Source organism: Cetorhinus maximus, chromosome 8 (assembly GCF_964194155.1).
Source record: "Cetorhinus maximus chromosome 8, sCetMax3.hap1.1, whole genome shotgun sequence".
In the NCBI taxonomy this organism is placed as follows: domain Eukaryota; kingdom Metazoa; phylum Chordata; class Chondrichthyes; order Lamniformes; family Cetorhinidae; genus Cetorhinus; species Cetorhinus maximus.
Window position 1 is genome coordinate 47,607,602 of NC_135886.1, and position 24,965 is coordinate 47,632,566.

At 40.7% G+C, this 24,965-nt stretch overlaps 1 protein-coding gene across 4 annotated transcripts in view; it reads right to left on the bottom strand.

Annotated features, from left to right (window-relative positions):
• Positions 1 to 24,965, bottom strand: part of trim33 (tripartite motif containing 33) — a 182,514-nt gene that overhangs the window by 90,508 nt on the left and 67,041 nt on the right. For all 4 annotated transcript variants that reach the window (XM_078546786.1, XM_078546787.1, XM_078546789.1 and 1 more), the window contains exons 3-4: positions 14,704 to 14,851; positions 6,665 to 6,797 (exon numbers count right to left, since the gene is read on the bottom strand). In XM_078546786.1, coding sequence (XP_078402912.1) covers positions 6,665 to 6,797; positions 14,704 to 14,851 — 281 coding nt within the window. The remainder of the gene's footprint in view (positions 1 to 6,664; positions 6,798 to 14,703; positions 14,852 to 24,965) is intronic.

Genomic DNA, 24,965 nt, shown 5'->3' on the forward strand with positions numbered 1-24,965 from the left:
GATGACCAGACATATACAATTCATACCAGAGTCAGAATGTGTGTATAAAATAAGGGAGTAGATATTTACCTTGACTACTCGCTTACCAAGGTTGAGATGACAAAAATAACATTTTGGTATTCCACACTCATTAAATCACACATGCAACAAATTTTGTGCATCTATACTCAGTGCGAAGAAAAATTTAGCAAGAAAAAAAAAGCTCAAGTTTCCAAAGTGCAGCTTTAGTCAGTTCTGATGAAGGATCGACATCCAAAGCAGTATAAAGTTGTGTCAGAAACTGGCAGTGTGCTGTTTTTTTAAAGTTAATTTTTCACATATGTTTACCTTTCTTACAGAGCTGGCTATCTCATCTGATAGAGGTGTAACGAGCAACTTGGCACTTTTGAGTGCAGATTACAGAGATCTGCCTTCGCTAGCATGGCCTAACACTTTGGGTGTATAATGATTCAAGCTTACTTTCAATATTTTTCACTCATATAGACTGCAAAAGGCTATTTCCACTGGCAAGCTTGCATTCCTTCAATCCGAAACTTCGCTCTGTGTTTAGTCTGAGATGTAGCCTTTGACAAAACATTAATATAGGAATATTAAGGATACTGCAAGCTTGTTACTAGACTATATGCAGGGTTTCACTCCTCATTTCAATCCATAGAGTCATTAAGGTCTACAAGCACAGAAAAAGGCCCTTAGGCCCATCGAGTCTGCGCCAGTCAAACAAATACCTAACTATAATAATCCCATTTTCCAGCACTAGGCCCATAGCCTTGTATGCCATGGCATCGCAAGTGCACATCCAAATACCTCTTAAATGATATGAAGGGTTTCTGCCTCTACCACCCTTTCAGGCAGTGAGTTCCAGATTCCCACCACTCTCTGGGTGAAAACATTCTTCCTCATATCCCCTCTAAATCTCCTGCCCCCTATCTTAAATCTATGCCCCCTGGTTATTGATCCCTGCATCAAGGGGAAAAGTTCCTTCCTGTCTACCCTATCTATGCCCCTCAATTTTATACACCTCAGTCATGTCTCCCCTCAATCTCCTCTGCTCCAGGGAAAATAACCCCAGTCTATCCAATCTCCCCTCATAACTAAAACTCTCCAGCCCAGGCAAGATCCTGGTAAATCTCCTCTGCACACTCTCTAGTGCAATCACATCCTTCCTATAATGCAGAAGGGTTATCAGCCATGCCAGACACTTTCCAGAAGCTCTAAGCATGTTCAGTTATGGAGAATTGTTTATAGTAGCTAGCTTTGTAGGCAAGCAGGACAATTCAACACAACTTTGAAACACTTCACACAGGTTAATCAAGCAAAACCCTTTGAAATCTTCTTACTGAACTTGAAATGAAGTACTTAAATAAGCAAATCTATGTGAAATAGCAAAAATTAAACGTAGTCTTTGGACAAAACACGCAAGCACAAGTTTTCTCGGTTTGCTTACTTTATAGCAGGACAAACTAAACTAATACAAAATGTGTTTTTTTTACAAACCATAATTCTGGTGAAGTATAGGAGCCTGCTTTGAAGAGCTTTCAGCTAAACATGAAAGGAAGAAGAATTTTACAACCTATGCAGATACACAGGCATAGAGGTGGCCTTACGGGGAACTGATGAGAACTTCAAATATGCATTGCTTGGGGTTTCTGCAATTTAACCCAATTACCCAAAGGAGTGTTCATCATTACATTTACATTCAATTCAACTTTAGCTGTAATTTTTTTTTGATCAGGAGGCAGCCTTTTTCTCACAATCTCTTAGTAGGATTTTAAGGTGTAATGAAACATTAGCATGCCAAAATAGCTTGCAATAAACCATAGAAAACATGATGGCCTTTGATGATGGCATATATTCTGCAGAGTAGCCAATTCAAAACCCAGATTTTCATTGCTGTTGTTAGACTGCTTGTCTGACATTCAGTTGCAGGTAAGCTCATATTTATTCTAATTACTTGTGATACAATTGTCTCAGTATCTGTGTGGATGACTTCTTCCACAAAGACAAAAGCCTGGAGCTAAAAAGCTCTTTCGTTGTGCACCTCTGCCAAATTAAAACAGCCAATAGTGGCAGAAGTTCAAGAATTTGACTAAATATATGTCCTGGATGAATATATACTATGCTCCTGAGACACAAGCACCAGGAATACACAATAAAGTTCTTCAACTTCTTAGCACTGAATTGAGGATACTCATTGAAAACTATTGTTTATGAATATTCAATGTGGCTGGAGCTTCAAAGAGCACAGCGTTTCTAAATCTTTTAAAATATAGCTACTTTCAGCCGAATGTACTTAAGGCCCCAACAGCAAATGTGCTGCAGTATCATACCTTTCTGAATGAGTTTTTCGTCTTTTTACTGGGGGGGGGCGGGGGGGGGGGGGGCAAATTTCATTCAAAAAACTCTTTAAAGTTGTTACTTTTTTTGTAAACTAACAGAAAAATCTGTTCTATATTTGCAAAGTTATCTGAATGGCACTTAATCACTTAATTGTAAAGATTAGGTACAACGAGTTAGTCGTTTTAAGATATATTTGCATAAGTATAAATTTCTATTTCACGATTGCGACTACTCAGCACTATTCTATTCTTTTGTCAATTGATGATTCTTTCACTTACATTTTGGACCATAAAGCCATAAGACATAGGAGCAGAAATTCGGCCATTCGAGTCTGCTCCGCCATTCAATCATGGCTGAAGTTTCTCAACCCCATTCTCCCGCCTTCTCCCCGTAACCTTTGATCCCCTTACCAATCAAGAACCTATCTATATTGGTCTTAAATACACTCAATGACCTGGCCTCCACAGCCTTCTGTGGCAATGAATTCCATAGATTCACCACTCTCTGGCTAAAGAAGTTTCTCCTCATCTCTGTTCTAAAAGGTCTTCCCTTTACTCTGAGGCTGTGCCCTCGGGTCCTAGTCTCTCCTACTAATGGAAGCATCTTCCCCATGTCCACTCTATCCAGGCCTTTCAGTATTCTGTAAGTTTTTTTTGGACAAAACCAGTCTGTCTTTCCAACTGGAAAATATCAACATAGGATCGAGGCATATTATTTTAATACTCTGCAGGGGCACAGTCCATATAACTTGACATTCAACCACTAGATCTTGGAGAAGTGGATAGCTTTTTGCCTGAGCAGATATTAATTTTAAATCATTTAAAATAATATACAAGGCAGCAATTTCATTAGTTACCAAAAAGATTCCTTACCAATTTAGTATGGGGCATTTTCAGTTTAAGATTATGCAATCGAATTCAGTACTTGCACTGCACCTGGTTCTTCTGTATTTGACTTGTATTACTAATCACTTCATGCAAATTGGAAGCACTCAATTTCCCAGTGTCTTGAAGAGATACTGTCCATAATGTTGTTGGAAATTTTTTTAAAAATAATGTTTAATGGTGTGTGGTGTGTGGGTGTGTGTTTCTTAACTGGATTAAAATCAGCCAGTCTGGGTGCTTTGATGTATACTAGTTTTGAGATGTTAATTGGGGAAATAGTAAGGGAGTTAAAAGGTAAGGTGTATATTTGCATTTGTTGAATAAACCATTCAAGACTAAGGCTGAAGCCTTGCACCTAGCTAGAAGACACCAAGCAATTTGTTTATTTTTTTGTCAGCTTACTAATAAAATTGGTGGGATGAAAGGGTGTTATTGTTGGATGAGGTAAAGTTAAAAGCCTAGTGATACAATGGACAATTTACATTCAAAGAGAAAAATATGTATAAAGGAGATTGTGGGTAAGGCAGAGGCTTTTTAAGATCCAACAAGTGTGAGAAGCCTCAAGCTGCTGTCTGCAAAAGACCCAGAGTTGAAAGAAACTCATTTGGAATGCTACTGTCCAGGGTGTGCCCTGCCAGGTCTCTCTTTAAATCTATAAGATTTACTGTTGCCTTAACAGGGATGTAACTGAGAGTCAGGTTAATTAGGGGATTTTTGTTGTTATTATAGTAGTAATTTTGTAGATATATGTGTTTACAATCTTTGTATTAATAAATGTTTAATTTAATTTTATAAAAAACCTCTTGAGACTCGGTGGTCTTATTACTACTGAATTTAAAGCCTGCATCTCGAAACTTACAAATGCAAAAAGGGATTATGACAGTTGTTTCAAGTTTCCCTCTGGGGTTTGAACAACTCGGCCTTTACCATCGGCTGTGTGCAGTAATCACGCTTAATTGAACGGAAGCTATCTTCTCAAATTCTCATTGGTTCTTGCTAAAAATTACTCATTTAAATATATCAACGCTTAGATAAATCAACTTCAATTCATTCCCAATTCAATTATTTCACTATCTTATAATAAAGAACATTAACATAAGGAACATTATCCAACTGCACTGGAATAAGCATCAAACTTTAGGTCCCAGTAGGAAAACACCACTACTAATTGTTAATTCAACAAAGGACAAAACATAGAAAGTCTTGAAAATGAACCGTGCCCTTAGTTAAAATTAGTACCTGGCTGTAAAGATCTATTCCAGCATGAAGCGGCAATTAAATCAAACGAGCAAGTTAACTGAAAATACTTTAGCGTTCCACATCTTGTTGCTTTCTCTGTTTATTTAGAAATGTATAAAATTGAAGAGATATGCATAGGAAAGCCTTTTTTGATTCAATGGAAGCATTTTGTTCTCAATCTATACCTTATCACCTTCCCTTGCTCGCCCTTAAATCTTACATGGGGCTCTAAAAATCAACTACATTAAAACTCAGGTATGAACATGAATACTTCATTGCAGTTCTATCGTGCTCCTATTTTTTGAAATTGGATTGCAATCCAAATCCAAGGAGATAGTCAGTCTGCCAATTTTCACCCATGTTCAATAACTCCAATTATCCTCTTTTCTCCTAGTTCCATCTCTGTAGGTATTTCAGTACTTTTACAAGTGTTTGACAACTTTTCATTGAATTCTAAATATTAATATTTTCCTTTGTCATTTTTGATGTTCACTCAATTCTGCTCACCACTGCTGCTGTCCATTTCTTTTACATTATGTAAAGGAATATTTGTGTTGGCAGGACGTATGCTGAGTTTATCATGCAGGGGATGCAAATATATTGGCAATGGTGAGAAGCATCTAAAGTATATTGCAGTCAAAGATAAAACTGCCACTCCAAGTACAAATCGTTGCTGTTGTCAAATAGCTGCAAAACTCAGTCCAGCTGTGCAGGTCAACAACATGCCCTTTCAATCATGAGCTCGTACAGGCCTTACCAACTATTCTGGGATCTTGGCAGCCAGGAATTGATTTTATCAAACCTCTTTGCTTCTCTGGTATTATGAATTACCATGTAATATGAAAGAAGCATATTCTATAATATTGGCTGCTTTGGGCTTGATCTTTTCAGTATTTCAAGCATTTCTGCCACATGGATACAATGTAAGCCTTAAATCTGACTTACTAGCTGCAACATAAAAGATTTCTGAAGTAGCTACTTCCATCACTTCATACCTTCTATGATGATATAAAGGAGTTAGGTTGTTCTAAACATGTGGTGAAAATGACTGGACTTTGAGAACTCTCTTCTCTTCCCTGGGCTGTTTCTAAATTGACATGGGGGGAAAGCAGCTTATTTTTAAGATTGTTCCATCTCAATAGAAGCAACAAAGAGGGGTCTAATGCAGACGATTGGTTGATATCAGCATCAAAAATGTAATACATCGTTTCTCCCTCCAGTCTCAAGATTATGCTCTAATTAGACGGACTATATTCCGAGAATTCTAAATTCCATCAAAGACTCATTAAGATGGCTCAGTCACATGATAAAAAACTAATTCTATTGTGGGCTATTTGACAATACAGCAATAAACAGCTTTTGTCCTTTGAGTTTATATCCAAACATTTAGTTATAACTGCACAGAAAGCAGCCATTTGGCCCAAGACCATGCCAGCTCTTTGTAGAGCAACCAGTCAGCCCCATTCTCCCGCCTTGTCCTTATAGCCAGGCAAATTTATTTCCTCAGGTGTTCCAATTTCCTTTTGAAATCATTGATTTGTTTCTGCTTCCACCACCCTTGCAGACAAGAAGTTCCAGGTCATTACCACTTGCTGCATTAAAAAAAAATCTTCCTCACATCCCTCTTCTAGTTACAAGGATAATATCAGAAATGTATGTGTATACATATCAGGAAAAGATTGACCAACTGGGTCTCCTCTTTTGAAAAAGGCAGCTGAGGGGCGACCTGATAGATTAAAATTATGAAAGATTTGGTAAAGTCGATACAGAGAGAATTTTTTCTCTTGTGGGGCAAGAACATAACTAGAGGTCATCAATACAAGAAAGTCACCAAGAAATCCAATCTGGAATTTCCCCAAGGAGTGGTGAGAATGTGGAACCCGCTACCACGGAGTGGTTGAAATAAACAGTATAGATGCATTTAAGGTGAAACAAAACAAGCATATAAGGGAGAAGGGAATAGATGGTTACGATGGTAGATTTAGATGGGAAGGCTAGGAGGAGCCTCGAGCGGAGCATAAACACTGGCATAGACCGGTTGGCTGAATGGCCTATTTCTGTGCTATAGGTCCTATCTATGTAATCCATCCAAAGAAGTTTTGGAAAACACCATTAAACTTTTTATAAAAACCTTTTAAGCTTCGTGAAATCTACCCATCAGAAATTCTTCCTGCAAACTTTTTTCAGTAAGAAGTTGAGCCTACCTGTGTTCCTTGTGTTCCAATAACTGGCAGTCCCGACATGTCAGTTTGTCACACGTCTCACAAAAGAGTTTCAACTGTTCTTGTTTATGGACAGGACAAAACACAGGCCGTTGGCTGGGAGCTCCCACTGCCTCTATAATTCAAGAGATTGAATTTAGAAATGATGAACAGCTTTCAAACTGAACGCTGACCCTTTAAGTTAGTGATGGTCATTTGTAAGTAAATCCTTGGCATCTTACATTAGTGTAAGCACAGTTGTGTGTAACTTGTTTTTCTGCCCTGCTTGACAAAAAAATAATCAACATGGAAAGCAAAGACAATTACAACCACACAAACAGCAACTAGCAAAACAGTTGAGCATATAAAGGTCCAAAAGTGCCAACTATCACATTCATACACAGATAACACTGTACAAAGTGCCTGGTATCCAACAGTGCAATATTTCAAGTTTTTGCTTTGCACCTTTCCCCTTTGTCCCAACCATTACCTTTACTTTCTTTGGCAGTGAAACAATGAATGGCTGAGAAAAGTTAGCATCTTCAGCAATGATTGGTTCGGCTCAATGAGTTCTAAGTTTTTACACAATGAAGATCCCATTTAGCAGCTTCCTGCCTCATTGCAAGTCTGATGCTCATTTAAAACTTCTGTACGAAAGATTATGGGATCATAATTTCACTGTGCCAATATATCTATAAGCCACGCTGTTTCAATTCGTATATTTTATATTAAGTTGTATTTAGGCCAGTACTCCGTGATTTTAAAAGGGGCTTTTGGCAGCATCTTCCCTGAAGAGAAAATGTGTACACCGTGAAGTGCGCTGCTGTGTCATTCATTTCAGTGCCCTGGCAACCATTTAGATCACAAGTGGTGTGAATTGGTCTTCCTTCTGGTAGGTAAGAAATGCACATGAGGGAACATGCAGGCCATTTAGCAGGAGGGGTTTCACTGGTATGGTTACTGGGTTACACAACCCATGACTAGATAGCAATAAAGGTAAGCTCTTGATCATATGAAAGATGAGGTTGAATGGAAGTGTGAGATAATAATGAATGCAGACCATAAATATGGAACACTAGGCTAATTACTTGAACTCAGAAGACAATGCAAGGCAGTTCAGGAAAGGCATGATCTGCTTTACAGGAAATATTTGAACTACTAACAAGACAGATATGCTAGAAAACGCATAACTTAAGCTGTGGAGCCACCGTATATTCAATTTTTCAAGAAAATGGAAATTTCTAACAGTGATAAATGGTTAACTTTTGCAAATAAACTCAATAAGAAAGATTTGCTTTTATCCTGAAGGATTTGTTTCATAAGTTAAATCTCAAACTATTATAGATCATAAAGAAAAGCAACAGCTCACTAACCGTATCCGAAAACAGTACCCAGAACACAACAATCCAGCAATCAGTTCAACTCACTTGAGTAAAGGAACGTAGCGGCTCCCTGCCAACTCAGTGTAATCAACAGCCACTATGGTAGGTACTGAAACATGCTTTGAAGCCGACTGATTGCAGGTGGTATGAATTCAACTTTGTAGACAAGTATGATGGTGGACAGTAATCCAGTGCAGTTTACTGGAAAGAATGTTTAAACTTTACAGTTCAAAGCTGAGTTACTCGCTAGAATTTTGCTAAGAGCTACACCCTCAAGCAACAATGACAATTCAGTTAATTTTGCAAACTACTGTGCCAGAGTAATAAGACATTTTATTTTGTTCCTTCCACTCAGTATAGATATTGGATACCCCCTCCTAATTTCATCCCTTGCTTTCACTTATGAAATAAAAAGGAAGAGTGCTGAATCTAAGGCTGGCAAGGTGGCACAGTTATTAAGCACTGCTGCCTCACAGCTCCAGGGACCCGGGTTTGATCCTGACCTTGGGTGTCTGTGTGGAGTTTGTATGTTCTCCCTGTGTCTGCATGTGTTTCCACTGGGTGGTCCGGTTTCCTCCCACCATCCAAAGATGTGGTTAGGTGGATTGGCTATGGTAAATTGTCCCCCAGTGTGTGTGCACGTGCATGTGAATGTGTGCCCTGTGATGGACTGGCGTCCCGTTCTGGGTGTATTCCTCCTAATGCCCATTGCCTGTCAGAATAGGCTCTGGCTCCCCGCGACCCTGAATTGGATGAAGCTGTTCTGCAAAAGTGAGTGAGTGACTGCTAAATCTCATGCTGAACTGCAGTAGGCAAGGATGAGTTAATTGGGCCAAACTATTACTACCTTGCTTCTTTGAAGACACTCCTTTAAAAACATGCCTCTTTGACTAAGTTTTCAATCACTTGACCCAATATCTCATGTGGCTAGGTATCAAATTTTGTTTGATAACGCTCCTGTGAACCATTTGGAACATTTCATCAAGTTGTTGTTGTATAACTTATTTAGGGATTGTATGAGAAATATTCTTACAATTTACATAATCACAAAGTTTATACTTTTGAATTAAATATGGGTCAGCTGTCACATTAATTTGACAAAATAAACAGTTTTAAACACAAATACCATGCAGTTTTCACACAAATGCATACAGAATTAACTTTCTGCACACTAATAAGTAAATGCAAATTATGCAATTAGGAACCACATGCTGGGCTGCTGAAATTAACTATTCAGATATCACAGGGACAATCGGTGTCTAAACCTCAAATCTCTATGCCTTCTGCTCCAGTTAAAATTTTGCCATACAGCATACATGTTCTTATTCTTACTCACAAAATGTACTGCCTCGTGCTTCTCTATATTTCATTTAATGTATATTTGCCTAATCTAATGAGGGTGACATTATCCTGCATGCACCTCAAAAGTCATGTACAGTCCTTTTCAGTTAGCCGCACTCCCTATTTCTGCACAGTGAACAAATTAACAATGACTTCCTTTATGAATGTCAAGACAGACCTATAGACAACATATTGTACCTGGCACGCCTATGTGGCATCCTATTGCGCACTGGTTGAAAATCTACTGACATAACTACTTTTCCTTTGCTAATATATATTTCCCAAAAGAATATATAAAGAACATGTCAATTTGTCAGGCATGAACAGCCTTTTCTAAATCTGGGCTGGTTCTCCTTAATTAATTCCATTCTAATTGAAGAGTAGTTTTATCGCACATTGCAGTTTCAAAAAGCTTACCCACTACCGAGGTTAGGCTGAGGCTTTTTCCACTATCCAGTTTACCCCTTACTTCTTTTTAAATATATTGATAAACTATAAAATCCTGGCAAATTCTATATCTAGGCATGTTTGATAATCAGTTTCTACTTCCTTCCCTTAGTATTCCAGGGTGCATACCATCCATGCCTGTTGGAAGCAAAATTTCAAAGACATCTTGAAGCCACCCAAATTCTTGTCACATTACTACTTGCTTGTTTTGATTTATTAATCATTTTTAAGTTCCTACAACTAAATGCTTCAGACTATTGCTACGGAAATGACTAATTTCATGATTCGTGTACTTTCATAATATAACTTATAGTTTGGCAATTGAAATTCTTAAAAATAAGGCAACGGAAGCACCTGGTTTGATAAACTGGCAAACACCCCTAAGATAATTACAATTCAAAGGGTGGTCCAAGTTCACTTAAAGGAGTGAGAGTTAGAGGTGTGAAAACAAAAAACAATAGGTGGTCTTCTCTTAGCTTCGGAATGGAGCCAGTAAGTCTGATAAGATTGCAGTTGGCCCCATTAGTTATAAATTATTCATGTCATTTCCCCAGATCAACCAAAGGTTGAAAAACAACTAGCAAACAAGGAGCATATATTTTTCAGATCAAATGATGTTTTGGAAGGTGAAGTTAATGAGTTGAAATCTCTATTTGGGACATCCCAGGGATGCAGGTTGGCATAGGGATAGATCACAGCAATTTTTTTGCCTTGGGTTTATCTGTGTTTTCTGACTGACACAGAAAAATTACTTCTGGAGCTGGAATAGCATGGAAATAGGCAGAGAGAAATCTGCCAGGAGCTGTAGACCATTAAAAAAAGAGGCAGTGGCAGAGTGGTATTGTCACTGACTGGTATTCCAGAGACCCAGGGTAATGCTCTGGGGGCCTGGTTCTGCCACCACAGCAGATGGTGAAATTTGAATTCAATAAAAATCTGGAATTAAAAGACCATGAAGCCATTGCTGATTGTTGTAAAAATCCATTTGGTTCATTAATGTGAACTTAAGGGCTAATTGTCCTTTAGGGAAAGTCCAACTCCAAGTGACTCCAGACCCACAGCAATGTGGCTGCCTCTTAAATGCCCTTTGAACAAGGGCAATTAGGGATGGGCAATCAATGCTGGCCTAGACAGCGACCCCACATCCCATGAATGAATTTTTTTTTAAAAGCAGAGCTTCAGCTGGGGTGGGGTTCGCAACTATGGGGTGCTTCGGGAGTTGGTGGGTCACCTGGTCGAATGCTAGTGGAAAGAAATCTCGTACCTCGGAGAATAGCAGGAATACTGAGGAGAATCAAAGTAAATTGTTAAGAGCTTTGGCAAATTGGCCTCAAGAGAAGTGAATGAACCCTCAGGATCCTGAAAGGACAGTAGAACTCATGGACAGAAATCCGGTTTGCGATCCCATTTGCAAGTTTAGAGACTCACTAGACTAGTAATCCAGAGGCACAGACTAACACTCTGTAGCATGATTTCAAATCCCACTACAGCAGCCTGTAGAACTTAAATTAATAGATCTGGAATTAAGTTAGTCTCAGTAATGATGCCCATGAAATCATTCTTGATTGTCATAAAAACCTATCTGCTTCATTAATGTCCTTTAGGGAAGGAAATCTGCCATCTTTACCTGGTTTAGCCCATGTGCGACTTCAGACCACTGACTTTGACTCTTAACTGCCCTCTGAAATGGCTGAGCAAGCCACTCAGCTGTACCAAGCTGCTACAAAGTCTAAAAGAAATTATGCCGAAAGGACTACCCAGCATCAATGTAAGCACCAGAAATAACAATGGCAAATGCAGCCCTGTGCCCTGCAAAGTCACCCTTACTAAGATCTGGGGGCTTGTGCCAAAATTGGGAGAGCTGTCCCACAGACTAGGCAAGCAATAGCCTGACAGTCAAACTCACCAAATCATAATTTACAATGTCCCAGGCACCACCATCACCATCCCTGAGTATGTCCTGTTCCTCTGGCAGGACAGAGTCGGAAGGAAGTTGCCTGGGAGTCCACAACATTGACTCCAGACCCCATGAAGTTTCATGGCATCAAGTCAAACATTGGCAAGGAAACCTCCTGCTGATTACCATGTACTGCACCCACCCACCTCAGTTGATGAATTAGTATTCCTCCATGTTGAACACGTCTCAGAGGATGCATTCAGTATGGCAAGGACATAGAATGTACACTGAGTGGGGGACTTCAATGCCTATCACCAAAAGTGGCCCAGTAGCACCACAACCAACCGAGCTGGTCGAGTCCTAAAGGACATAGCTGCTAGACTGGGTGTGCAGCAGGTAGTAACCAAAAAAAAAACCTACTTGACCTTACCCTCACCAATCTGCCTGTCACTGATGCCAGTATTGGTAGGAGTGACCACCGCAAAGTTCTTGTGGAGGCAAAGTTCGTGCTTCACATGGAGGGTACCCTCTATATGTTGTGTGGCACTACCTCCATGCTAGCAACTCAAAACTGGCCATCTGAGGTGTTGTAGGCCATGAGCAGCAGCAGAGCTGTGTTCAACCACAATCTGTATGTAACTTCATGACCTGGCATATCCTCCACTCTACCACTGCCAACAAGCCAGATGGTCAACCTGGTTCAATGAAGATGCAGCACCAGGCATACCTGAAAATGAGCTGTAAACCTGGTAAAACTACAACACAATTACTTGAATGCCAAACAGCAGAAGCAGCATGCGACAGACAGAGCTAAACGATCCCACAACCAATGCACCAAATCAAAGCTCTGCAGTCCTGCCACATCCGGTTGTGAATGGAGGACAACAATTAAACAACTAACCAGAGGAGGCAGCTCTACAAATATCCCCATCCTCAATGTTGGGGGAGCCCAGCATATCAGTGAAAAAGAGAAGGCTGGAGAATTTACAACCATCTTCAGTCTGTACTGCTGACTGGATGGTCCATCTTGGCCGTCTCCTGAGGTTCCCAGCTTCACCAATGCCAGTCTTCAGCCAATTTGATTCACTCCACGTGATATCAAGAAACGGCTGAAGGTACTGGATACCGCAAAGGCTATGGGCCCTGCTAACGTTCAGCAATAGTGCTGAAGACTTGTGTTCCAGAACTTGTCACACCCCTAGCCAAGCTGCTCCAGTACAGCAACATCAGTGGCATCTACCTGGCAAAGTGGAAAATTGCTCAGGTACATGCTGTGCACAAACAAGGGAAAATCCACCCTGGCCAATGACAACTTCATCAGTCTACTCTTGATCATCAATGTGATGGAGTCATTGACAATACTATCAAACAGCACTTGCTTAGCAATAACCTGCTCACTGATGCCCAGTTTGGGTTCCTCCAGGACCACTCAGCTCCTGACCTCATTACAGCCTTAGTCCAAACATGGACAAAAGAGCTGAACTTGAGAGGCAAGGTGAGAGTGACTGCCCTTGACATCAAGGCAGCATTTGAATGTGTGGCATCAAAGAGCGCTAGCAAAACTGAAGTCAATAGAAATCTGGGGAAATTTCTCCACTGGCTGGAGTCATACCCAGCACAAAGGAAGACGGTTGTGGAGTTCAATCTTCTCAGTCCCAGGAAATCACTGCAGGAGTTCCTCAGGGTAGTGTCCTAGGCCCAGCCATCTTTAGCTGCTTCATCAATGACTTACCCTACACCATAAGGTCAGAGTGGGGATGTTCGCTGATGATTGCAGCGTTCAGTACCATTTGCAACTCCTCAGATGCTGAAACAGTTAGTGTCCATATGCAGCAAGACCTGGACAACATTGAGGATAGGGTTGATAAGTGGCAAGTAACACTGGGACAAGTACCAGGCAATAGCCATCTCCAACAAGAAACAATCCAACCATCTCCTTTTGGCATTCACTGGAATTGTCATCGCTGAATCCCCCACTAACATTCTGGAGGTTACCACTGACTAGAAACTAAACTGGGCTATCCATATAAATACTGTGGCTACAAGAACAGGTCAGAGACTGGGAATCCTGCAGCAAGTAACTCACCTCCTTACTTCCCAAAGCACGTCTGCCATTTACGAGGCAGAAGTCAGAAGTATTATGGAATACTCTGCACTTGACTGGATGACGCAGCTCCTTCTTAAGTATTTTAAGAAGCTCAACACTGTCCAGGACAAAGCAGCCCGCCTGATTGGCACCCTATCCACCACAACAAACATTCAGTCCCTTCACCACCGACACACAAGCAGCAGTGTGTACCATCAACAAGATGCACTGCAGCAACTCACCAAGGTCCCTTTGACAGCACCTTCTGAGCCTGTGACCTCTACCAACTAGAAGGACAAGGCCAGCAGATGCATGGGAACACCACCACTTGCAAGTTCCCCTCCAAGCCACACACCATCCTGACTTAGAACTGTATCACCATTTCTTCACTGTTGCTGGGTCAAAATCCTGGAACTCCCTTCCTAACAATATTATGAGTACACACATGGACTGCAGTGGTTCAAGGCAGCAGCTCACCATCACCTTCTGAAGGGCAGTTAAGTTAGTAGTACTTGCTTTGTTTAATTCCTGTAGAGTAAAAGTTTTTATTTAAAACTTGACATCTTGTGGCATAGTTCTTTCAGTTTATTAGTTTAAATTTCTTTCTAAAAGTTAATGATGTCTTTTTAGATAACACCATTACTAGAAAGGTTACAATGATCAAATGGTCTGCCACTCAATGCATTATCCATTCCAACGTTTAATACCGTCATATTTATGCTTCTATCCTCTAAATGTGGACACAAGATGCATTATGCCATTGTAACCTGTAATAAAGATTTCACAGTATTTATTCACTCTACAGATTCTTTCTAGAAAACCACCTGTGTTTGAAAGTTCAGGTTAAACCTGCAACATTAGAACTACATTCAGCAAATTAATTTCCAACCTGGTGAAACATCTTCCTTCCTTCTTATTGTATGATCCTTTGTGAATTTCACTCTCTGGTGGGCTTCTACACATGTCTTACAGAGCCATTCAAGACATTCCACACAAAATCCACTGGCTTCTGCATTATCTTCACAGCTTGTGCATACCTAAGGGTCCAAAAAAAAAATCACTGTAGAACTTTTTTCCCCCAAATGATCTGCAAGATAAAATGTCAATGAGCTATGACAAAATTAACAGCAAAACTAGAAACAACACACTTACGCCTGTCCTGAGTTTCATTGTTTAATTATAGGAGATTTGAATAGATGGCAATTTTTGCAAACTTCACATTTCAAGATCCACAGCTTTAGAAGCTATTTCCATATAATATGAATTATCCTTTGTATACAAATGTAGCACTTATCCATTATATCCACTCATTGCTCTGCAATCATTTTGGCTGTTTGAGACATTGCTGTGTGCAATGTGGCTGCTGCATTTGTCTATATAACCTTGAGTACACTTCATAAATGATTCACTGGTAGTGAAGAATTTTGGGACATCACGAAAACATGAAAGGCACTCTATTTACTTACGATGGTTGCCTAATGTTTCCTGATTAACATTGCAAAATATTTAAAAATAAAGAACTAAGCAAGGAATAGCAACACTACAGAGCAGAGAAACATGGTGAAGAATAATGGAGATAAATGCAAAATACTGATGCTGGAAAAACTCAGCAGAGTCTGGCAGCGTCTGTGGAGAGAGAAAGAGTTAACTTTTTGAGCCCGTATGGCTCCTCTTCAGAGCTAGAGTAGAAATGTGATGGATTTTAAGCTTGAGGGGGTGGAGGTGGGGCAAAATAGGAGATCGGGATAGGTGGGAGCTCAGGAGAGATTGACAAAGATGTTATGGGCACAAGACAAAGGGAGTGTTAATGGCAGTGTAAAGACTAATGGAGGTGCTGATAAAAGGTAAGATAGCAATGTGTAATAGCAGAACAAGGATCAGCATTCTGAAAGTGTAAGATAGAAATAAGTGACAGGTGGCCCTGTGTAGGGGGGTGGGGGAAGGGGGATTGGGGAAAGAGGTTGAAAAATATTTAAAAAGTGAATAAATAAAAAATTTAAAAATTGCATTAAGGGGGTAAAGATAGAGGACAGAGTTCATGGTCGAAAGTTGTTGAACTCAATGTTAATTCTGGAAGGCTGTAAAGTACCTAAGCGGAAGGTGAGGTGCTGTTTCTCCAGTTTGCGTTGGGCGTTGTGTAGCCCAATAAAGAGGGCTGAGCCTGAGCTCCCCCCTACCCCTGACCTTCTATTATGCTCCACCCCCTCTCAAACAGTATAAAATCCATCACATTTCTACTTCTTTTTGACTCTGAAGAAGTCATACAGGCTCAACGCGTTAACTCTTTCTCCCTCCACAGATGCTGCCAAGCCTGCTGAGGAATAATGAAGAACTGGAGAGGAAGTTGAAATTTGGTATCTCAAAAAGAAAATTAAGATTTTTCACCAATACACGATTGCACAGGAACAGCCCCAAATCTTTCCATATAGCACAATTCAAGGTAGGCAAATTAACCTTAGTTCCATGAATTCAAACGCATGACATTTTTTTAGTCAACTCCTCGGGAAGAGTTACTAACAAAGCAGTCCAAAATTATTTCATTTAGGAATCAAGCTACTCTGAATAACCACATCTCTCCTAAGCATTTTGATTAAAAACGAGAGTGATAGATGAAATAAAAATCAAAAATACTGCAAAATCAAATGTTAAATCACCATCTAAAAGAGAATACTGCTTATGTATGAAATACTTAAGTTATTTGAAGCTTTGATGGTCACCAGGAAGCCCCCACTAAATAACTCACTTTCCCTCAAAGGAAAATATATTTCTAAGAACTACACAAATGCAAGGCATGTTACACACAATAGCTCAGAAATTGCTGACAGAATAACAAGACTATTAGCTGTTGCTGTTATTTAAGTGCAAATGTCACAGCAATTACAGACAAGGGCAGATGTGCAACTAAATGCCGGAAATCGAGAACACACAGATACTCAAGCCATTAACTTAGTGAAAACGAAAACGAAATGGGCAATGTGAAGATCCTGTCCTTGTATGATAATTATGATACAAAACTTCATGTCCGACTAATGCCTGGAATGGGCGGGTTGTCTTAAGAGGAAAGGCTGGACAGGTTAGGCTTGTACCTGCTGGAGCTTAGAAGAGTTAAGAGGCAATTTGATTGAAACATAAGATCCTGAGGGATCTTGACAGGGTGGATGCGGAGAGGATGTTTCCACTTGTGGGGGAATCTAGAACTAAGGATCGCTGTTTAAAAATAAGGGGTTGCCCATTGAAAACACAGAGATAAGGCGAAATTTTTTCTGAGGGTCGCGAATCTTCAGAACGGTCTTCCTGAAAAGGCCGTGGAAGCAAGAGTCTTTGAATCTTTTTGATGCAGAGGTTGTTAGATTCTTGGTAGGCAAAAGGGTGATGGGGATGCAGATTTGAGGTTACTATAAGATCATGGCAGATCTGATTAAATGGTGGAGCAGGTTCGAAGAAGCAAATGGCCTACTCCTGCTCCTTGCTCGTAATATTTATCCCTCAATCAACATCGTTGTTTGTGGGGCCTTGCTGTGCACAAATTGGCTTCCATGCTTCCTACATAACACTGACTACTCTTTAAAAATTAGCTCATTCAATGTAAAACACTTTGGGACATCTGTGGTTAGTGAAAAATGCTATATAAATGCAATCTTCCTTTCAAAGTCCCACAATCAACAATGTGATAATGAGTATATAACGTGTTTTTAATTCATATTGGTTGAAAGATAAATATTAGCCAGGACCCTGGGGATAGCCCCACTGCTCTTTTCCAAAATAGTGCTATAGGATTTTTTTTTGTCCACCTGAGAGTTTGCCTCATCCAAAAGAATGGTACCACCGACCCGAAGCACTGCATTGAAGCATTTAAGGCTCTGGTCTCTGGAATGAGAGTGAACCTACAACCTTGAGGTGAGTGGACCACCACAGCCATGCATTAGGGTTATTACAGTTGGCTACAGCCTTCCTGGGTGAAGGGGAGGCTATGTAATCAGCAAATAACTTCAGGTTTCAGGCAAGGCAGTACTGAAGGAGTGCTGCCATCTTTCTGATGGAATGCAAACCGAGGCCTTGTCTGTCCTCAGGTGGAGATAAAGGATCCCCAGGCATTACTTCAGGGAGAGCACCAGGGTTCTCCCTGATGTCCTGGCCAATATTTACCCCTCAATCAACATTATTAAAATCAGATTATCTGATCATTATCATATTACTGTTTGTAAGAACTTGCTGTATGAAAATTGTCTGCTGCCTTGGCTACATTACAATGGTGACTACAAATCAAGTGTACTTCATTGGTTGTGCAGTGCTGTTGGATGTACTGAGGTCGCAAAAGGCGTTATATAACTGCAAGTCTTTCTTTTAAGGCACCAGCAAGGCAGGCAGCATTTTCAGGTTCCTGGCAAGGCACAGACAAGGTAGGCAGGAAGAAGCTTCAGGGTGCACACCTTTCAGGCTCCAGGCAAGCAAGGCAGACAGCAAGCAGCTTCAGGTTCGATAATGCAAGATTCCTCCATGGATCTCACAATTTGGTTTCCTCTCCAAGCTGCTCTCATGAATACAGGGGCATGTGCAATCGATCAAGTGGCAATGCACCATGCCAACAGTGTGTTCGGACTATCCCATAAGGGTGCGCATGCACAGGAGGGCTGATAACGCTTTGCAAGCAATACGAAGGTCCTACACTTGCACTTTTTAGGCAATATCAACCTGCCACAAAAGGTTAAGGCAAATTATTTCAATACTAAGTACTCTTTCAAAGAGGTGGCAAGAGTTAATTATTGTCAGTCAGCCCCTCTGACATTGAAAACCAATTATAAATATTGCTGAAAGAGACACTTTTTGTTGAAGCTTTTCATCTTGCGCTCATCAGGACAATTCACAAGAAAATACCAATCTCAGGGGGAAACAGCATATTTATACAGTATGAGAAGAGAGTGCTGATTGGTTGGCAAGTGGATTCCAATTGATACAGGCATTGCCCTGAGGAATAAACTAGTGAATAGCTGTCACTTATTTTGTTTAGTTAAAACAGGCGCAATGTGTGTACATGTTCTTTCTGTCTGCAAAGAATAGGGGCCCTGTATATTATTTGCAGCTTCCAGTACATGCAAATACACCACACAGAGCCCGGCTTAATCTTTAATTGGTTGTCAGCATAATTCTTAGCACACTAAGGATTATTTAACAAATGTTGTCCAATTGAGGAACCACACCTAATGTTCGATATTGTTTTGAGTTTGGTAAATAAGGGCTGGTTGGGTGTGGTCCGTACCTCACCCGTTGCGAACAGCAGAAGGGATATATGGTTGATACGATCCGCCAGTCTTTGGGACGCATGGCCTACACATCTAGCATAGCACTGGCACTGAAATTCATACACCACGTTACTCATTTATGCAATAGGCAGAACGTCTTTTTGGCAGCATCCCGTTAGTGGCGAATACCACTCGGGTTGGTACTGCATAGTAGCAGTGTGAAACAGCTGGCTTCACCTGTTGCTCAAATTTCTGAGATATCTTGCCCTTCCAGCATAATCTGAGGTAGACTGGGCACTTTTCAGGGCTGAAAGTGACAGCCTTGAGCCCATTCATCAGCTTGTGCTATATACAGTGTGAAATGATCTGATCAGGGTAGTCATTACCCCATAGGATATCTTTGATGCGCCCTATTTCAGGATCAAGCTTGCATGTTGAGCAAATGGCACAGGCACTATTTACGAGGTTGCCAACAAGGCTAACGTTATAGCATGTGGAACTGAAAAAGTCTCAATGTGTGTATTGACCAGTGAAGGTAGGATTGCGGTAGACCATGGTAGAGAACCCTCTCGCAGGTACCTCAACTAGTACGTCAAGAAAAGAGAGTTCATTTAACTGCTCCATTTCAAAGGTGAATTTGAGCACAGGATGGAGCCCATGAAGGCATGCAAGGAAATCATTACATGCAGCTGTGGATTTAAATATAGCAAACATATCATCCACGCATCAGAAATATGCAATGGGGTAGGAGGTTGCGTGTCACTCCATCGAAGACACGTTTTTCATGGAACCTAACAAAGATGTTTGTGACAACTGGGCCTAAAGGGGATCCCATGGCAACATCTATTTGGGCATACATGGGGACATTAAAGCTGAACTCAACTGCGTGAGCTGCCAAATTCATTAAACTCAGTGAATAATGATTCACGTAATGATGGCATGATTAGATCGCCATGATAGTGCTGCAGTGCAAATATCAATGGCTTCTTTAAGTGGAACATTGGTGAATAGGCTAGCAATGTCAAATGAGCACATGGATACAGCATTGCTATCGATATGCAAATCCTGTATGGTCTTCGCAACTGTGAAAGAATCCTTCACCGTGTATCTGGAAAACTTGCTCAAAGCTGGTTATAACAATTCGCCCAAACATCTGGCCAATTCATGGCTGTGCAGAACCGGTCATAGATAGGATAGGGCACAAAGGGACATCACTTTTGTGTCTCTTGGGCAGCCCACACATATGCGGATGCAGCAAGCAGTGGGGGCGAACCCCATCATATATATCACGAAGCAGCTCATCACTCTTACACAAGTCCAGCAAGCACTTTTTAAGCTTACTTTTGAGCAATGCTACCCAGTTGTGTTGAGCTACAGGTCCAATGGTTACAAATTTGGACCCGTCATTAAGAACGGTGTGTCTTTTGTTGATGTGCTTATTAAGGATAACTATCCCCATCCCTTTGCCAGGTTTACTGATGTTTATGTCTGGGTTGGTCTTAAGGCCTCACAAGGTTATAAGACATTTGCGTTGCATGTGAAAATCAGGCAGCTCATTTGGTATCCCATAACATGCATGCGCTAGAACATCTAGGTGCGCTTTCAAAGATTCAGGAACTTCATTGGGCGCTGGTTTATGGAGGGATAGGTGGAAGTTTAGGAGTTTGAACTCAGCAAATACCTTTTCCCATTTGATTTGGGGTGAAGGCACACCAAAATTGAAACCATGCGCAAGAACAAATTCCTTGCTTTCTGAGAGTTCATGGTCAGAGACTTGTTACATGTTTAGTGGCGTCATTAATTATATTTTACTCTTTGTTGGCCCTGGGTATTTCTCTTTTTCATTGACCGTGATTTTTAAATAGGTTGCGAGTAAAGCTGCCAGTGCTGGAAATCAGAAACAAAAAGCAAAATGTGGAATACCTGTATATGCTGAAGCTGTTGGGCCTGCTGTGAAGAGAAACAGTTTTTTTGTAGAGTGGTGTAACTTCCCATAACAATGCTGCCCTCGCATAGCTGGAAATTATCCAAATGAGTCACATTCAAAAGCATGTTCCTCCTTCGCGATTTTGCTGTTTGTGAGGTTTCAGGGGAACGTAACCCCCACCAATGGCAGGACTTTACTGTACTTGGGAGGCTTAAATCATTCAAGTCCCATTCACAATAACAAGTCCTTTTGGATAATGAGTAGAGATTGGCTGGGGAACCCTTTGAAAAATATTTTTCAACTGTGTTTGAAACTAATGTGTCAAAAGCCTGAACTATTAGAGGTGCTTCCAAGATATCTGTTATGCAGAGATACTGATGCATTCAGAGTTGCCCAACAGCTCGTGCTGCTGCCTCATCTTGATGCTCAGTGAGTGGAGTTGTTTATCACCTCCCACCCCCACCAGCCTCAAGTAAAATTTTGTCTGAAGGGCAATTTGATTTAAAATATTTTCCTTGTTTTCAGATCCATACTGCAATTCAACAATCCAACTTTGATTCACTGGATTTTCAAAAGACATTTGATAAGGTGCCACGTCAAAAGTTGTGACAAATTAAGAACGCAGTCTAGTGGGTAACATATTAGAATGGATAAAGGGTTGGGTTGGCTAGCTAAAAAAGCAGGAAGTCGGGATAAATGGACCTTATTCAGGTGGGCAAGCTGCAACTAGTGGAGTGCCATAGGGATCAGTGCTGGGGCCTCAACCATTTACAACCTACATCAATGACATGGATGAAGGGACCGAATGTATGGTTGCTAAATTTGCTGATGACAAAAGTAGGTAGGAAAGCAAATTGCGAGGACAGAGTCTACAAAGGGATTTAGATAGGTTGAGTGAGTGGGCAAAAATTTGGCAAATGGGGCATAATGTGGGAAAATATGACCGTGTCCACTTTTGCAGGAATAGAAAAGCAGACTATTTAAAGAGAGAGATTCCAGAACACTCTGGTAGGGGATCTGGGTTTCCTGGTGCACGAATCACAAAAAGTTAGCATCCAGGTACAGCAAATAATTAGGAAGATAAATGGAATGTTGTCGTTTATTGCAAGGAGAATGGAATACAAAAATAAGGAAGTTTTGCTACAGTTGTACAGGGCATTAGTGAGACCACATCTGGGGTACTTTTACAATTTTGGTTTCCTTAAGACAGGATATAATTGCATTAGCAGTTCGGAGAAGGCTCACACAACTGAATTCTGGAATGAGGGGATTATTTTATGAGGAAAGGTAGGACAGGTTTGGCCTGTATCCATTGTAGATAGGAGGAATAAGCGGTGATCTTCTTGAAACATTTAAGGTTCTGAGGGGACTTGACAGGATGGATGCTGAGAGAATTTTTCCTCTTGGAGAGACTAGAACTAGGAGGGGACAGTTTAAAAATAAGGGGTCTCCCATTTAAAACAGGGATGTGGAGAACTTTTTTTCTGAAGGCCATTAGTCTGTGGAATTTTCTTCCCCAGAGAGGAGAGGGAGGATCTTGAATATTTTTAAGGTTGAGTTAGACAGATTCCCGATTGACAAGGGTACAGGGGCTAGGCAGGAAAGTAGAGTTGAGGCCACAAAAAATCAGCTATGATCTTAACAAATGGCAGAGCAGGCTCGAGGAGCCAAATGGCCTACTCCTCTTAACAGATCTCAGATGTACATGCTGAACAAAATGGTTACAAAATTTATTTCTCTGATTTTGGGAAGAAGTCTGGAACCTGGTCAAAAGACTGGCTAATCCTCATACCAGATGATTAAAAATCATTAAGTTATGAATGTTACAGACTTTTTGATGGGGTCAAATCAAAAACGAGGGTCATTTTTCAGGAAATTAGATGGAAGTCTATAGTAGCCTATATGGTGAAAAGAAGCATGCGTCATTTTTAAAGAACAAGCATTGTTTAAAGACAATGCGGCGAGACATCCTTTGTAGAGGAGTAAGGTCATCTAAACAAATTCCCCTCCATAGGGGATGGAAATCAAATAAAGTTGTTGCAAATTCCCTCTGAAGCTGAGGAAAGCATCTTGTACACTATAATTTATGGCTCGAGGGCAAATGAATACAAGAGAGGAGGAGCAAGAGTTTAGACTATGCTCATTAATAATCTTGTTACTAACATAAGAGGGCAAAGCACTCCCCCTTAATTTATATATTCTAACTTGGAGGCTTCCAAAAAGTTAGAACATGAGCTTTATTTCACAAGTGACCTGTACGGTCAGATACCAAAGCTACCGATTAGGATCCATCATAGCTCGATACTCAAACTCAATCCCTGGTACAAATGGTCTAAGAGCTCAGTGACGGATACAAAACAGTGCCTTGGAGTTTCAAACGCAATTGAGGCCATTTTGATACTCTTTCCCCTTTTCATTATTTCCATAGGGATAGCAGAAAATGATTTTAACAGCAGAATGGAAAAGGGAAGAAAATTAAAAACTTCAGTAAAGTCCAACATGTTTATTTGTAAAATGGCTAGGCGCAATGATGTCTAGCTGCACTTTGGGAGGAACATAAGAAGAGTAGGATAAAAGCACATCCTTTAGATAATATCACCACTGTCGACACCCCTTTGTCCTTTTGTCTATGACACCTTTGGCAATCTCTTCTTGGCCTCCACCTATCACTGGCCCCTATCAAGCTCCTCTTGTCCCACCCCCCTCTACCAGCTTCTATTTCATCTCATTTCTATATTTTTTAGTTCTGATGAAGGGTCATATGGACTCGAAACATCAACTGTATCCCTCACCGCAGTTGCTGTCAGACCTGCTGAGTTTTTCCAGGTATTTTTGTTTTTGTATAAGAGTAGGAGTAGGCCAGAACAAACTGGGCCAGCTAGGCCAGAACTGGTTATGATAGGGAAATTGGATTGGCGATGCCAGAGTCAAATTCTTCCTTACGTTTCTCCACTAATCCTTCTCAGTCAAGAAAAAAACATCAAGGGCAATGGGAGATAACTAAATAGCATCACTCAACAGATCTGAAAGGTGATCACAAGCCTGGAATTCTGGCGACAAAGTTGCTGACAGTCTGTGCCCTGAGGTAGCTAGGCTTCTGCTTTTCAAGGCAACTAGCTTCACTTGGACACCTGTAATGCGTTGACAGGAAAACTTTTCTTGACTTGCTTTTGAATGCAGATCTATTAAATACCTTGGTAGTTTTGGAATTTCTAATTTAAATGGAGTCTCTAGAAAGTAAAATGCCATCAGAGAAGCTCCTTTACAGATGAATTCCAATAGGCACTTGAACAAACCTGCCATCCAAGCAAAGATAATCATGTTTCTTGGACATTGCTGTATCATCAAAATAGGCGAGCAGTACTGACATACAGCTTGGTTTTCAGAGGTTAAATAAATATCCAAATTTGGTGAAGTATAACCTCCTTGAAGCATTCAGTGGGTAGTTGTGGAACATCCTTCATAACTCCATTGGCCCAGGTAAACCACCTCACAATGCTCCAGAATGCTAAATTCTAACCTTCAAGAGGAGGATAGGGAGGCCGGCAAAGATAAATCAAGTCCGGAGTGACCAAGGAAGAGGAAATGATTTTAGCAGCACCGAGGGTAGGGTAGGGTCAGAGGCTGGTAATGTTCGGTGGTGCAAATGGACCACCTTTGTAATCAAGTATATGGGTCAGAAACAAAGTGACAGTGAAGTACTGTACAATCGGAGTCAACCTGAAACAGTGGCCAGAAGGTGAATAAAGTTAGTGACAAAGGAATAGGGCATGTAGTGGGAACCATAAACTTCAACATATCAAAACTCTGCTGTTTGCATCCTATCTCTCAATATGTCTGGCATCCCCATTCTCACCCTGATCACCTTGCAGACCTCAAATTCTTGTTTTCACCTCGAAATCCTTCCATGATTTTATTTCTCCCAATTTCTAACCTCCTTTGTCACAGTAACCTACCAAACTCCCTTCTTGGCAACCATGTTTT